Source organism: Rhinatrema bivittatum, chromosome 6 (genome assembly GCF_901001135.1).
Source record: "Rhinatrema bivittatum chromosome 6, aRhiBiv1.1, whole genome shotgun sequence".
Classification (NCBI taxonomy): domain Eukaryota; kingdom Metazoa; phylum Chordata; class Amphibia; order Gymnophiona; family Rhinatrematidae; genus Rhinatrema; species Rhinatrema bivittatum.
Window position 1 is genome coordinate 245,853,790 of NC_042620.1, and position 15,509 is coordinate 245,869,298.

Sequence of the window (15,509 nt, forward strand, 5' to 3'; positions counted from 1 at the left end):
GCCCGCCGCCCCGCGGTGTAGGGTTCATAATAGGGATGTGAATCGTTTTAGGACGATTAAAATTATCGTCCGATAATTTTAATATCGTCTTAAACCGTTATGGAACACAATACAATAGAGATTCTAACGATTTACGTTATAAATCGTTAGAATCGTGAGCCGGCACACTAAAACCCCCTAAAAACCCCCCCCCGACCCTTTAAATTAAATCCCCCACCCTCCCGAACCCCCCCCCAAATGACTTAAATAACCTGCGGGTCCAGCGGCGGTCCGGAACGGCCAGCGGTCCGGAATGGGCTCCTGCTCCTGAATCTTGTTGTCTTCAGCCGGCGCCATTTTCCAAAATGGCGCCGAAAAATGGCGGCGGCCATAGACGAACCACGATTGGACGGCAGGAGGTCCTTCCGGACCCCCGCTGGACTTTTGGCAAGTCTCGTGGGGTCAGGAGGCCCCCCACAAGCTGGCCAAAAGTTTCCTGGAGGTCCAGCGGGGGTCAGGGAGCGATTTCCCGCCGCGAATCGTTTTCGTACGGAAAATGGCGCGGCAGGAGATCGACTGCAGGAGGTTGTTCAGCGAGGCGCCGGAACCCTCGCTGAACGACCTCCTGCAGTCGATCTCCTGCCGGCGCCATTTTCCGTACGAAAACGATTCGCGGTGGAAATCGCTCCCTGACCCCCGCTGGACCTCCAGGAACTTTTGGCCAGCTTGTGGGGGGCCTCCTGACCCCCACGAGACTTGCCAAAAGTCCAGCGGGGGTCCGGAAGGACCTCCTGCCGTCCAATCGTGTTCGTCTATGGCCGCCGCCATTTTTCGGCGCCATTTTGGAAATGGCGCCAGCTGAAGACAACAAGATTCAGGAGCAGGAGCCCGTTCCGGACCGCTGCCGTTCCGGACCGCCGCTGGACCCGCAGGTTATTAAGTCATTTGGGGGGGGTTTGGGAGGGTGGGGGATTAATTTAAAGGGTTGGGGGTGGGTTTTAGGGGTTTAATGTGCCGGTTTTGCGATTTTTCGATTTTTCGATTTTTCACGATATTTTACCCCCCCCAAATGGCAACAATACGATTCCCTCCCCCTCCCAGCCGAAATCGATCGTTAAGACGATCGAGGACACGATTCACATCCCTAGTTCATAACATTTTATTATTTTATTATTTTATTTTTCGGCACTGCCTGTAGCTTTTAAATAAGACTGAAGGGGGACCCCTGCTGGCTGCAGGGTTAGTGCCATGCTGGGCATGCCCTGTAGGGGCCAGTCAAAGTTCTGGAAACTTTGACAGAAGTTTTCCATGATTGGGATCCATCCTGATGATGTCACCCATATGTGAGGACTAACATCCTGCTGTCCTGTGAGAACACCTGTTACAGGTAAGCAACATTTGCTTTATCTCCATCTGCACTCCCACCTGTATTGTTATGGTGAGATCTCCAACCTCCTTGAAAGGACTGCCCCCAGAACTGAGCCCTGTTTGTGGTTTGTCTCTGAGACCCGAAAGAACTCTAGCCAGACAAAACCTTTTTTTTTTTTTTTTTTAATGTATTATTTATTGCATTTTTACATTCTTAGATAGCAATACATGTATATCATTAAATTGTACCATGAGGTAATATTTCGTTCTCACTACATTAGAAAATATCATTGTATAACAAATTTTATAAGCAATTTAACAATAAAATGTTTCCAATATATTCCAGGTTCGTTATAAAGAAACTTAGAGAATCAATTTACTAGGAGCTATATAAAGGAAAAAAACATCACAAAAAACAGATTTAATAAGCAAGAGATAGAGTGCGTTAGATTATATATTCTCATAACAGGTTTTAGTTAGCACTTTGGTTAACGGGGCAATGTGAATCAAGAAATAATCTTAATTGCTGTGGATCAAAAAAAACATATCTCAAACTGTTAAATCGCAATACACATTTACAGGGTATCGGATTGTGATCTGGGCTCCCATATCCCTAGCCTCCTGACACATAGACAAAAAACTTTTCCTCTTTTGTTGAGTAATCTTTGTCAGGTCTGGATAGATCCATAACTTGTGTCCTAAATACAATTTTTCTCTATTTCGGAGAAATAACTTTAGGACTTGATCTTTATCTGCTACCGATGAAAAAGTAACCAATAATGTCCCACTATAGTCTATTTGCTCTTCAGATGGTTGCTCTAGGAAATTTTTTAAATTTCCAATGTCCAAATTTAATATTGGAGTTCCTTGCCCTTCTTTCTTCTCAGTTTTGGTATAAAATGCCTTAACAATAGATGGAATCTGTTCTCTAGGCATTTGTAATATTTCCACTAAATACTTGTTAAGTTGTTCCAATGGTGCAATTAAACTTATATGTGGGAAGTTCAGTATTCTTAAATTCCTAGATCTCATTTCATTTTCTAAATTCTCTATTTTCCTAGAATTCGTCAGATCTCCTTGTACCAGCGTATTCTGTGTAATTTGAAGTGCAGATACTTGATTTTCCAGACCCTGTATTTTGTTATTATGTACTTTTAACAAAGGATCAATTTGGCAGATATGTTTTTGTGTATCCAACCCGTCATAATTTTAGATAGATTGACTATGGAGGACTCCAAAGAAAGTATAGCTTTCCAAACAGACTCTAGAGTTATGTTTTGCAAATTTACAGCAGTTAGAGTGAAAAAAGCATTCACTATACCCTCATGACGGCTTTCTGCTCCCAGTACTGGGGGCGCCGTCATGCCTTCTTTCTGAGTTATTATATACCCTGGGGTAACTGGTTCCAGCTCTTTATTCACAGTCAATTCCAGCACATGCTGTGACATGTGTTCTACGGTTCCAGTAGCTCCAGGACTAAATGTGTTTAAGGCTAGCTCCACCGGATTCCTCCCGACTGGATCCAGCTCACTCGGCAGCTTCGGTTGAGTAACTGGCCCCAAATCTTGTGACTGCCCCAAACACAGAGGTGAAGGTGTTATGGGAGCCCTGGGGCTCAAACAGGTTAATAAGTCCTGTGAGGTTGGTGTATGCTCCTTACCTCCCATCGCTGCGGACATTACTCTCGGGGACGAACTCGCTGTCAGAACAAAGAAGTTATTGATATTTGTTTGTGAAGGGGCTGTTAATGGCGTGGTCAGGGTTGTCACCCATATCTTGCCCTTTCTTTTTGTATGGGGCATGCCAAATCAGTGGAAACAAAATAAAAATCAGTACCAAAAACTTTTCATATTTCTCTTGCTAGGGACCTTCTTGATTCCCCAAATGGAGGTTTAGAGAGGGATAAGGTAAAAATCTTTAAATTACTCACTTTTGATGTGAAGGAAACTCCGGGTGTTGTGGAGCGCTAGGAGACCAATCCCACTTCCTGAGAGAGGTGTGTCCTTGGGCCGCGGCTCGACCCCAGAGGATTCCGAAGAGGGCCGCGGGAGGCGTGGCATGCCCGAGCATGGGTAGGACGGAAGCAAGACTGGAGTGATGACCAGGCGACAGGCCATCCTCCGGACCTGCACGATTTGGAAGACCCAACAACGCAATGTTGGTCTTGTGAACAGTCCTCCGACCGTTCCCAGCCCTTTTGGACCTGCCGCAGGGTACGGCACGAAGCAGCAGGCCGGATGGAGGCCAGGACAGCGAAGGCTGGAACATAGATTCAGACGAGACTCAGAAGCAGGGTACTGGAAGTGCAGATGTAGATTCAGAAGCAGTGTACTGGGAGTGCAGAGGCAAACTCAGAAGCAAGGTACTGGGAGTGCAGACGTAGACTCAGAAGCAAGGTACTGGACATGCTGACGCAGACTCAGAAGCAAGGTACTGGTCGTGCAGACGTAGACTCAGAAGCAGTGTACTGGGAGTGCAGACGTAGACTCAGAAGCAAGGTACTGAAGGTGCAGAGGTAGATTCAAAGGCGAGGTACTGAAGATGCAGAGGTAGATTCAGAGGCGAGGTACTGAAGGTGCAGATGTAGACTCAGGAACAAGGGCTGAAGGAAGACATGGGCACTGTCCCTCAGGGCACCCTGCTCAGACCACTCCTGGGACTGAGTCAAGGGCCACCCTGTCCCAGGCGTCCCCAACACTGCCTTGGAGGGCAGGTTACGGACCACGCTGAGAACAGGAGAATGCAGGAGAGATCCAGGCGAAGCGAACTCCGATGCTGGGATACTGACATCCGAAGCCCCGTCGGCTGGCAGGAAGGGAAGCTCCAAAGCACAGGGATGAATCCACCTGTTGGCCACTCCAGGGCCCAACAGGCCAGAAGGCTCAGGAGCCAGATGAAGACAAAGGGCAGAACAAACAGGACTGGATCAGGAACTGGATCTAGCACCGACATCAAGGGAAGAAGCTGGTTGCTGCACACCGGCAGCCAAGGCAGGTAACAGGATCAGGAACAAGGACTTCTCAGAGATTTAGAAACGAGGTACATGGCTTGCATCACAGATGGCCCTAATCAGCCCGCCCCGCGGGCTGGTCACGGACCACGGCGTGGCTTGCCGCAAGGTACCAGGACATTGGAGGACACAGGATCAAGGTGCTAGCTTTTAGAAACGAGGTACATGGCTTGCATCACAGATGGCCCTAATCAGCCCGCCCCGAGGGCTGGTCACGGACCACGGCGTGGCCGCGAGGTACCAGGACATTGGAGAACACAGGATCAAGGTACTAGTTTTCAAGAGATTCAAGAACAAGGAACTTAGCTTTCAGGCGAGTTTCAGGATCAAGGTGCAAGGCTTGTAATATCTGGGCTGGATCATAGACACCGGATTAGAAATCAGACCTCAAGGCAGGACCAGGAACAGGCGAACATCGGGACTGGAATAACTGAAGACATCAGGACTGGAACAACTGGAAACAGCAGGACAGGAACAACTGGAAACATGAAACACTGGACCTTGCAGAAGGCTGGAACTCAAGGCAGCTCCTGGAACGAGGATCTCAGGAGTGACCAACTCCTTGCGAAGGCAAAGACAGACTGAACGTTGAATCCCTTTGTAGAGCTGAGGTGGACAACGCCCAGGGAGGAGCCAGCAGGGGCCACACCTGGCTGGCCCTTGAAGAACAGACGAGAGGCGCGCGCCCGCGCCCTAGGGAGCTGGAGAGAAGAGCTGGAAGCTGGTGACGTCCTCAGCCACGTGGAGGGCCCAAGGAAGCTGCGGAGCAGCCCTGGACTGGAGCTAGGTGAAGGCAGGTCGCTGGAGCAGCTCCCAGCCGCAACGACTGAAGCAGGAAGAAGCAGAGAGAGGTAAGGCTGGCTGCAGGGGAAGCAGGGGGCTGTAGCAGGCTGCAGGCACTGCTCCACGCTGCAAGGCTGAAGAGAGAAGTGCTGGCTGCAGGGAGCTGGAGAGGCTACAGGCACCGGCAGGGACGGCTCCCTGCCGGGAGGACCTGAGCTGAAGCAGGCACTGGGAGGGACGGCCTCCCTCTGGCTGAAGGTCCCGGGATCGCAGCAGCACGTCGGGGGAAGGCAGAAACAGGAGCAGAGGAGCCGGATGCATGGCAACAGCTGCGGGGACGGCCCAGCTGATTCAGTGAAAGACAAGCAACTGCGTCAGCAGCCCGACTTGCTGTGAGAAGGTAAGAGCCTGCCCGTGCTCCTCGCGGGCAGGATTGCAACACCGGGAGGTTGTTCCACACTAAGCCCGCGCCCCGACAATTCAATTTTCACTTCCGGTTTGTGACGTCAGACGAAACCTTCTATTATCCCAAAAACATGACTGAGAAGGAAAAAAATCTTCTGCCTTAGGCTTGTCTTCCAGCAACATGCATCTTGGACTCTCCCAAATGCTTCATTATCTGTTTCAGGTCCTCACCAAACAAGAGCTTGCCCTTAAAAGGAAGAGTTCCCATCTGAGCCTTGGACCACACATCCACCGACTAGTTCCGCAACAATAACAGTCGTCTGGCTGACACTGCAGACATCATGATCCTAGAAGATGTTCTGACCAGGTCGTACAAAACATCTGAGCCGTACACCACAGAAGCTTCCAAATGCTCAGCTTTCTGTGCATTTGCACCTGACTCTGGCTGCTCTTCCTGTAATTGCTGGATCCAATGTAGACATACCTTCTGCATAAAAGCGCTGCAAATCGCAGCTCTTAAACTCAGGGCTGAGATCTCAAATATCCTTTTGAGTGAAGCTCTAACTTCTGATCCTGCACATCTCTCAAAGCAGCAGATCCCGCTACCGGAATAGTGGTCTTTTTAGTAACTGCCGATACCAAAGCATTGACCTTGGGAAGCACCAGGATTTCCATTGTCTCTTCAGGCTACAGATAAAGCTTTGACATAGCCCTGCCAACTCTCAAGCCACACTCTGGAGTGTCCCACTCTCGATACACCAACTTCTTCACTCTTCTTTTACCGGATCCCTTAACCCATTCAGGATGAGATCCGCTTTCTCCAAATTGGACTCCTCTTGAGAAATATTGATTCCCAGCTCTTCAAGGCATCAAAGGCCACAGCTCCACTCTATGAAAGAGAGGTACAACTTTGGGGTCATCCCCTTCATTCACAGGTTCCTCTTCTGGATCACCAACTGGATCAGTCTCATCTGGTCCTGGGCAGCCCCCAGGGAAACCACGGGTGTTTGATCTGAGATATCTGAATCCTCAGAATCATCCACTGTGTCACGAGGCATGCAGGCAAGCCCCAGCATACACTGGACACTTGAGGAACATTTCCTCTTTGCCTGCCCAGGCTTCCATCCTGGCTGCAGATTCCCTGAAGACTGGGACCATGTTCAAGATCACACCTTTCTAGTAAGCTTCTCAGCTAAATAAGCTTTATGGAACAACTATATAATCTTCATGGAAAAAGGCTGTATGGGCTCAGAAACTGGATCAAGAGGAAAATCCTTCCAATCAGAGCGCCCCTGTTCCTCTCCGGAGCCAGAAACCGCTGGGGATAGCCCCAGGGGATTCCCCCCTCCCTCTGCCCCGTAATGCTGACAGGGCTGCCCAAGATCCCAAAATGGCCGCTGTTCCTGCGCTGACAGGAAGAGAAGACCCAACATGCTGCAAACCCTGATGCAACTGTGCAGCATCCACACAAACTTCTTTTGACTTGAAAGCGACGGTAGGCACTGCTGAAGTGCCTTCACCACCCGAAACGCACCCTTCACAAAGACCAGCTCTGTTAAGCCATGACCGGGAAGTCCCGCAAGAATGACAGGCTGCGACGCACACCATCTTGCACATGGTCTCTACGATACCCGCCTGATCTCAGTTTGACTACATATCTTCAATGGAGAGTTCCAACCTCATTGTTAAATCTGACACTACCATCTGTTCACAAGCTCTGTGTTCATCTGCTCTGTTTAAAGCTGCTAAAGATTCCATAGCTCCTCTCTTTGCATATTTAATCAGTTTGTCTCTAAATGAAGGTACAGTTCCTAAGAGTCTCAAGCTTGCAGTAGTTCGTCCTCGGCTAAACAAAACCCAATCTTGACCCTTCTGATCCATCCAATTACAGGTCAATCTCATCTTTACCCTTTTTTTCAAAAATTCTCAAAGCCTCAGTTTTGACTCAGTTATCGGATCATGTCGACATTCATCAGTTTGGATTTCGTCAGACTCGCAATACAAAACTCTTACTTCTCTCTTTAACTGACACTATTGGAAGAGGTATTGATAATGGCCACCAATACATACTTGTCTCACTTGATGTTTCATCAGCATTTGACACTGTGGATCACAACATACTACTCTTTCATTTACAGGAAACTGGTTTATCTGGTTCAGTACTCAATTGGTTCCATTCTTATTTATCTAATCACTTTCAACAAGTAAAAATTCATACTGACTTCTCACATGTTTCTCAAATCAAAACTGGAGTTTCTCAAGGTTCTGCTCTCCATTAATTTTCAATATTTACTTTCAAATTTGACAGATGCTTATAAACTTTATGTAGATGACATTCAATTTCTCATTCATATTCGCTCATCTTGGAATGACACTCTAAGTCACATTAATATCTGTTTCTCCTCGATTAAATCATGGCTGGAACACAATAAATTAACATTAAATATGTCAAAAAACAAATTTCTTGCTCTCTCTAATCCCTACTCTCTAGTATCTCAAACAACTATTTGCATTAACTCCTCTTCTTTCACAATAAGTAATCAGGTCAAAAACTTAGGTGTTATCCTAGACAGTACTCTCTCTATTAAGCCTCAGATCAAGCATGTCTTAAGACAAAGTTTCTTCAGACTTCGTCTACTTGCTGATCTCAAAAAATGTTGTTTTCCTTCGGAATTTCGTACAATGCTCCAGGCCTCTATTTTTCCTGTCATTGATTATTGCAATGCTCTCTATATTGGTCTTCCGTTCTCAACCTTGCAGCCCATTCAACTATTCATTAACTCAGCTGCATGACTTCTGTCTAAAAAAAACCACTCAGATCATATTACACCTACACTGATCCACTTACACTGGTTATCCATAACTGAATGTATCAAATATAGACTCAGCATGACATTATACAAGCTCATTAATGATGACTTCTGTCCCTGGGCAAACTCTTTGCTCAAATTTTATCAACCAACTCACTCTCTATGCTCATCACAGCATTGCCTCCTAGAGGTCCCCTCTCCAAATGTTGCACGTCTCTACATCACACATGGATGTTCCTTCTCCGTTGAAGGTCCTGAATTCTGGAACTCACTCTCTTTTGAAATACAGCAATGTATGCTGTCAAAAACTTCAGAACTCTCCTAAAAACATTTTTAAGTCTGCTTATTTTTAATTCTTTATTTTTGTGATGTCACATGATTTTATTCTGTAATTTTTATTAGTTTTATCATTGCTGTTTTATGCTTGTTCCTTTGTAAATTGCCTAGACTTGTTTTGCATTAGGCGATCCATAAATTTAATAAATGTAAATGTATGGTTGAGATCGCGGGAATTAACCTCTTACTCTGCCGCCTTCAGCGCCACTCACTCTGCCATGCTGCTAAAGCAAAGAAACCCCCAAGGAAACACCCACAGGAAGCAGAAACATGTGGCTGCAAACTCCTTACTTCTACTTGTTTTTCTTTTTTTTTCTCAAGAAAACTTTAATCACCTTGGCAAGAAAATGCAGAGAAAGAGAGAAGTGGTATACTTTCCTGCTCTAGGCTGAAACTGCACAGCTGTTAGTGGGATTCAAGCTGCAGAGCTGCCAGCCAAATTCAAGCTGCCTCAGCCGCCTTGTGAAGGGAAGGAATCTGGACCACCAGATTTACATCCCATGGGCCAATAGACCAAGCAGACAAAAGGATCATCAACACCCAGCTTGTCCACCTCAAACCAGGGGGGATGGCCCCACCAGGACCTAGCAACCCTCTGGGAGGAAATTTTTATCTTCTTTGCTTCTATCTCCTTTTTTTTTACACCAGAACTGCAGGTTTTGCACCATCTACTAGAGATGTGCTTCGTTTTTGTATCTCGGGTCGGGCTATGTGTCGGCCAAAAAAAAAAAAAAACCTGAAAAGAAAACGTGCCGAGGCCCGCCCACCCAACCGACGCCCACCAATCAGAGCCAGCCCTGCTGGGCTTTAAACGGGGCTCTGCTAGGCGCCATACCTTCTTCTTTCTTCCCTTGCTGGAGCACAGCAGCTGGGGAAGGCCTGCGCGATCGGCGCCAAGCCCCACCGGGGGAAGGTCAGTGTATTCTCTCCCCACCCGGGTGGCTTCTTCGCCGATCACACGACCGCTCCATCCAAGAATTAAAAAAGAAAAAAAAACCTGAAATGAAAACGCACCGAGGCCCGCCCACCGAACCAATGCCCACCAATCAGAGCCAGCCCTGCTGGGCTTTAAACGCGGCTCTGCTAGGTGCCTGCCCCTTTGTACGCCCCTTCGTGCACCCCTGGAGGGCACCCCCGCTGAATTTAAGAGATACGCCGAATTTGGACTGGACTAGACCTGAACAAATAGCTTGACGTAGGGATATCTACTTCCAATATTTCTCCCCTCAAACACAAGTATCACAACTGCTTACTTAAGCCTATCCTCTCATTGAAATGAACACCTTTCATATTCCTATCCTCAAATACACAAACTTTGCACACAATACCTTGAGAACTAAGCTCAACATACCATACGACAAATCCCTAATTCCTATCATGACTTCACCTCTGTCCCAAATCCTAGGACTGATAACCTTCTTCATCTTGCTTATAAATATACAATCCATCCAAAAAAAGGTTACACATTTAAGCGACATCCTTACAGACGAATCCCCTGATATCTGTGCTTTAACAGAAACATGGCTAAAAAACACAGACACTGCCATTATTAATCAACTATCTACAAACACTTATAATATTTTCTCCGTACCGAGACCGAAAAAGAAAGGAGGCGGACTTCTTCTGGCTACCAAAAAGAAATTCAATCTCACTCTGGAAACCATCTCTTCACCGCCCAAAATTGAGATTGCTCTACTTAAATCAAAAGCCCTACAGATATGCCTTATATATGCTCCTCCAGGCATACTTGAAAATAACCCTTCTTTACTCGCTGAATATATTTCAAAATACATCAACGTTGACACCCCAGCAATCATCCTAGGAGACTTTAACCTCCATTTTGTCCGCTCTCCACCTACTCCAGCCTGTGAAGCTACCCTTACCATTCTTAATGCTCTTGGATATAAACAACTGGTCTCGAGCCCTACTCACAAAGGAGGTCACACTCTAGATGCCATATTCACTAACTCTCTTGTTGACTCTAACCTACCTAAATGCACACCCATACCCTGGTCAGACCATTACCGGATCGATATATGCTGCTCTATTACATGCAACCACATCTCTCCTCACACCAAAAACAGATCCATCACCTTCAGAAAACAATGCAAAACCGAAGACATCGCTGAAGCACTTTCAGAAGAATTCCTTAAATTAGACCTCTCTGATGCCAACTCGGCCTGCTCCTCTTGGTATCACATCACTAGTAATGTAGCAAATGAGCTTTGCCCTCTACAGACTAAAGAAATCAACACAGAGAAGAAAGATAAAAAGCCCTGGTACACCCCGGATCTTAGAAAATTGAAACTTGAGCTCCGTAAAATGGAAAAGAAATGGCGTAAAAACCAAACACCTATTTTACTACAGAAATTTAAGTCACTCCTTCATGAATACCGGAAAACGACAGACGAAACCAAGAAAAACTACTACGCCCTGAAGATCCACCAATACCAATTCAATCCACGAGCTCTCTTCCAATATGTCTCTTCCATCATCATTCCCCCAACCAACTTCAATCCAGATAATGATGATAAAAATAGATGTGAAACACTTGCATCCTACTTTCATGACAAAATCAACGCTATTATGAACCGCATCTCTTCTTCCTCCCCTTCTAATCTCCTTACAAACTCTACCTCTCCCTCTATTTCCTCTACACATAGACCACCCATTTACAATACAAATCCACACAGTCCCTGCTCAGCTTCACTTACAAAATTTGAAACCACAATGACACTAGAAATTGAAGGTATACTCAAAAAAGCTAAACCAGCAACGCACCCATTTGACATCATGCCTACAAAAACACTCCTCGCCATTCCGTCAAGAATTGCAACACCTATAACAAAGATTCTTAACAAATCTATCACATCAGGAATTGTACCTACCCAACTCAAACACGCCATAATAAAACCAACTCTGAAGAAATAAGATTTAAACCCTATAGAACCAGCAAACTTTCGCCCAGTTTCTAACTTACCTTTCCTCTCCAAAATATTAGAGAAAGTCATCAACAAGCAACTCACTGAATTCCTGGACGAAAATCAACTACTCTCCCCATTCCAATATGGATTCTGCAAGTACCATAGCACTGAAACTCTTCTTCTAACACTCTCTGATACTATCCTAAAAGCATTAGATGCTGGTCAATCCTATATACTTGCCCTGCTGGACATTTCCTCGGCATTTGACACAGTCAACCACAACATCCTTTTAACTTGCCTCTCTCAAATTGGCATTACTGGCACTGCGCTAGGTTGGCTCAAATCTTTTCTGAACAGCAGGAAATACAGTGTAAAAATTGGCCTGCAGGAATCCAAACCAAAAAGTCTGTTACAAGGAGTACCTCAAGGCTCTTCTCTATCCTCCACACTTTTCAGTATATACCTCACTCCACTCTGTCAACTGTTAATGAAACTGAGTCTCCCGCACTTTATATAGCAGATGATGTGCAGATTCTAATCCCTATCAATGACTCCCTACCCAATGCGCTCAAAATCTGGAATTCTGCACTATGGAAATTGAGAGTCTACTAACTGAAAATTGGCAATAAATACCAACAAAACAGAGCTGCTCATTATTTCTTCACAAAATGACAACCATGCTAGCCCTACTCTACTATCTCTATATGACCATCACACTATACAACAAGTCCGCAGTCTTGGTGTCATAATTGACAATCATTTTACATTAAAAAAATTCATCACTTCCACCATTAAAAATGGTTTCCACAAACTTCATACCTTGAAAAGGATAAAACCACTACTACACCCAAATGACTTCTGGACTGTACTACAGGCTACTATGTTATCTAAATTGGACTACTGTAACTCCTTACTACTAGGTCTACCAAATAACTCAATACAACCACTACAGATGCTACAAAATGCAGCTGCACACTTGATTACTAACACACACTGCCACGAACACATTACTCCAGCTCTACAACTCCTACACTGGCTTCCGATTGCATTTAGGATAATATTCAAAGTACTCACTCTTATACACAAGACATTATATAACCAAGACATGCATTGGTCTTCTGAGTTCTTTACATTCCATACTTTGGTCAGACCAATTAGAAAAATGCACCAGGCTAAGCTAAATACTCCAACGCTTAAACAGATAAAATATGTCACAACGAGAGAACAAACATTTACGATAGCTGGAATTAACATGTGGAACAAATTACCCACTGATCTGCGCCTGGAACCCTGTCACAAGAAATTTAAACAGAATTTAAAAACATGGCTGTTTAAACAAGCCTACAATTTGTGAACCTTTCTCTTCAGATTAAAATATTATATGACATTTATATAATACTATCTTCTCATTCCAATCGGTTACTTTTAATTACGCTAAACACACCATGGTGTCCTATTTACCTGCAATATGATTAATATTGTAATTTATCTTTCAACTAATTCTGACCTTGAAAATATCTGTACTGTTAATAATGTACTATTAAGTTGATCCGCCAGCCCTATACGCCCCAGCTAATTCTAGTTTGGTTTATTTTAATTATATTATAATTTCAATGTTATCACCTATGTATCATTACTTAAATATGTTGGATTGTAAAGCTTGTTGCTAATTTAATGTTCATTGTAAACCGAGGTGATGTTTGCTAACGAGCCGCGGTATATAAAAATCCTTAAATAAATAAATAAATAAACCTGTGTAAAACTTTGTTTTCCATTGGGTCGGTTTTTTTTTCTTGGCAATTTTCACCGAAAAAAAACCAAAACACCCAACCCTTAAAATTTAGTGATGATGATGGCGCCGGCCGTCCATTGCTCCTACCATGTGACAGGGGCTGACCAATGGCACGGTAGCCCCTGTCACATGGTAAGGGCAAAGGGCCACTGGCACCATTTTGTTTACTGGCTGCTGATGGCCCGAGAGTGGGAGATCGCTCCTGGGACCCCCGCTGGACCACCACAGATTTTAGGCAAGTTTGGGGAGGGGTCCGGAGAGTGGGGGGTTGTAAATAACTACATTTTAAGGGTTGGGTGGTTGTTTGTTTGTTTTTTTAAATAAAGGTGCCCTTCCCCCCGCGCTAACCCAAACAACGAATTTTCCCCAAGGTTCAGGGTAAATCCGTCTCGGGGTTCAGGTCCTCCGACCCATGCCGAATTGGACTATTTCTTTGAAATAGTCCAATTCGACAAAAACGATTGCACATCTCTGCCATCTACCATCTGCTGGAGACAGATAAATACTGAGGGACTGCAGGTGGCACACTACATTATGTAGCACTGTCAATAAAACTTTCTCTGTCTCCATCTGCTGGCAGGGATGCAAAACCCAGAAGTCTGGACTGATCTGGGTATGTACAAGGAACTTCATTTTCAACTAATTGGGTTTGCTGTCACTCTCTATTTTTATATCCCTCTTCCAATTCAGCCTAATTACTAAAGCCACAGTCTTTAACCAGAGTCACAAACTACATAGCCTTCTGAATCCCAGTTAATGTGGATCCAAAGTTTGGTCACTAAGTGCCACCATTGAGTGATGATTGAGATTCCCTCCATTCTAGGGTCTTTAAATACTGTCTGCACATTATCCCCTATTCCAGTCAGGCCCGGGCAACAGAAGCCAAACCAAAGAATAAACTTGGGTCTTCTACATAGCAGTGCATAGCACTTGTCACTGAACCTTCGAGATGACAGCATGCACAATTTTCAGATAGCATATGTACTGCTAAAGGACTTAATTTTATGCATTGTCTGGAAGGGAAAGAATGCCAGGAAAAAAAACGTATATGCACAGTAACTGCCACCAGTGACCCTCACAGATAGACCACCTTAAACATATTTTTATCTATTTATCCATACAGAATAGTCATTGTAAATCTTTTTTGATTATTTGTACAAATTTTAAGAATTGTAAAGAAGTATAGCAGTCATTACTGTAAGAGTGGTTTCAGGCACATTGTAGCTTATGTAATAAGCATTTGAGAGAAAAGCTTTAATACATCTGACCCAGTCATAAGCTATCCCAACTGCTTAGCTTTGCTTCAAGACCCTCTGATTCTAAAAATGTGCATGAAATAACTATTGTTGATAACAATACTTCCCATTAATATAGAAAAGAGAAGCAAAAAAATACATCTGACACATAAATCTCCTTTTCCACACTTTGCAACAGGGGGAAACCGATTCATAGAGGACATAGAAATGATGATTGGAAAGCAGAAATGGCACTTCTGGCTGTGGTGGAGGGCTTGCTGGTTCTACATTTCTCCTATACTTTTGTCAGTAAGTTAGTTTAACTGTATGAAAGTATGTTCACTTGTTCAGTTAGGGGCAGATTTTCAAAGGGTTACGCACGTAACATACGCGAGTAACCCCAAAAACCTGCCCCTGCGCACGCCGAGCCTATCTTGCATAGGCTTGGCAGCGCGTGCAAGTCCCGGGACGCGCATATGTCCTGGGGCTTGCAAAAAGAGGCGGGGCGTGGGCAGAGGCATGGCCGGAGCCTCCAGGCACAGCGGCCATTTGCCGCTGTGCCCGGGATTGCGGACCAGCTGCTGATTTTGGAACGGCCTCGGAGGGAACAGAGGAAGGCTGCACGGCTCGGCATGCGCAAGTTGCACAATTGTGCACCCTCTTGCACGCGCTGACCTTGGATTTTATGACATGCGCGCAATTGAGCGCACATGTCATAAAATCGGGCGTAGGTTTGTTTGCACCGGGTTGCACGAACAAATCTAGGCCCACGTGCAGGTTTTAAGATCTGCCCCTAAGAAAACCATGGATAAGATCCACCAAGAAATTGTTCATAGTAAATCTAATCCATGTTTATTTTTATTTTAT

At 45.0% G+C, this 15,509-nt stretch overlaps 1 protein-coding gene across 5 annotated transcripts in view; it reads left to right on the forward strand.

Annotated features, from left to right (window-relative positions):
• Positions 1-15,509, forward strand: part of LOC115094055 (sodium- and chloride-dependent neutral and basic amino acid transporter B(0+)-like) — a 440,377-nt gene that overhangs the window by 343,878 nt on the left and 80,990 nt on the right. For all 5 annotated transcript variants that reach the window (XM_029606711.1, XM_029606713.1, XM_029606709.1 and 2 more), the window contains one exon: positions 14,842-14,951. In XM_029606711.1, coding sequence (XP_029462571.1) covers positions 14,842-14,951 — 110 coding nt within the window. The remainder of the gene's footprint in view (positions 1-14,841; positions 14,952-15,509) is intronic.